Here is a 1,410-nt window from a genome sequence, read left to right as displayed (position 1 = left end):
TCCTGGGGGCCCCTGGAGGGGGACAGAGCCTGCATGGACGAGGTGGACTCGGACATGGCCGGGCTGCCCGCGCTCTGGCTCTCCACGTCGCCCCCCACGGAGGACGAGTCGTTGGTCAGGACGTCCCCCTCGACCGACCCGTTCTCCATGGCCTTGAGGCTGGCCTGCAGCTGCTCGGCCAGGCCGGCGTTGATCATCTTCATCTGGTTCTCCAGGGCCGCGATGCTGGACACCTCCAGGGGCAGCGGCGAGGACGAAAGGCTGTCCTGGGAGGCGTCCGCCGACCGGGGCGTGTCGGGGATGCTGCCCTCGGGACAGTCGTCCATGTTCTCGTCGGAGAAGTTGTCTACGTCGTCGAAGTTCTTCTCGTCGAAGGAGCCGGTGTCGGAGCCCATGGACTCGGGGTAGCCGTCGGGCATGGGCGTGTTGGGGATCTGGCCGCCCATGTGCATGCGGATGTGCTGCTGCAGGACCACGGCGTTGGTGAACTTCTTCTGGCAGATGGGGCAGGAGTGCTGCACGCGCAGCGGGGGCATGGCGCGGTGCACGCTGTAGTGGGTCTTGAGGTTGCCCTTGGTGGTGAAGGCGCGCCCGCAGACCTTGCACTTGAAGGGCCGCTCCCCGGTGTGCGTGCGGTAGTGCATCTTCAGGGCGCTCTGGCAGCTCAGCACCCGGTGGCAGATGACACACTCGTTGGGGTCCGCGGCCTTCTTGTCGATGTTCTCCACCAGCTGCTGCAGCTTGGACGTCTCCGAGGCCTGCGTGGAGTCCAAGAGGCCCCCGAACGGGAACTTGGCCTTGAACTGCTCGGACATGAGCGGCAGCAGAGGAGGGTGGGGGGCAGCGGCAGGCCCACCGACGTGGTGAGGGTGGGCAGGACGGGCTTGGTGTCCAGCCAGCTGGTGACAGGCTTCTCGGGGGGGATGGACATGCCGTAGGGGATGCCGGTGCTGGTGGGGATGTTGTCCAGGTGCTCGGGCACGGGGTAGGGGTTCATCTGGATGTGGGGGTACTTCTCCTTGTGCCTCTGGAAGTGCACCTTCAGGTTGCCCTTGGTGGAGAAGCGGTTGCCGCAGATGTTGCACTTGAAGGGCCGCTCGCCCGTGTGGGAGCGCAGGTGGATCTGCAGGGCGCTGTCGCTGCCGAAGACCTTGGCGCAGAACCTGCACTTGTGCTTGAAGAACGCCTCGTCCGACGCGCTCTTGGCCTCGAAGGCCGCGACGGTGGGCGGCTTGCTCTTCCTCTGCTGGGCCAAGGCCGACAAGGGGTTCAGGTCCTCGGCAGTCGTGCCCACGCTGGGCAAAGGGCTGGGGAACACCGCGCTGGCGGGGGCCGGCTGAGGTAGAAGTGGGTTGGACGCAGGGCTGAGCAAGCTGCTTATGGCGAAAGCTGGGGAGGAGGCCGCCGCCG

The 1,410-nt window shown here is 66.5% G+C and overlaps 1 protein-coding gene across 1 annotated transcript in view; it reads right to left on the bottom strand.

Annotated features, from left to right (window-relative positions):
- The window catches only part of LOC102252067 (sal-like protein 1), a 25,753-nt gene that overhangs the window by 21,090 nt on the left and 3,253 nt on the right, over nt 1–1,410 (bottom strand). Inside the window, 2 exon segments of the mRNA XM_014528397.1 lie at nt 3–824; nt 827–1,408. Of these exon segments, the coding sequence (XP_014383883.1) occupies nt 3–824; nt 827–1,408 (1,404 nt within the window).

This window comes from Myotis brandtii, unplaced genomic scaffold, assembly GCF_000412655.1.
Source record: "Myotis brandtii unplaced genomic scaffold, ASM41265v1 scaffold633, whole genome shotgun sequence".
NCBI classification, from domain to species: Eukaryota; Metazoa; Chordata; class Mammalia; order Chiroptera; family Vespertilionidae; genus Myotis; species Myotis brandtii.
This window is presented reverse-complemented; position numbering and strand designations above follow the sequence as displayed.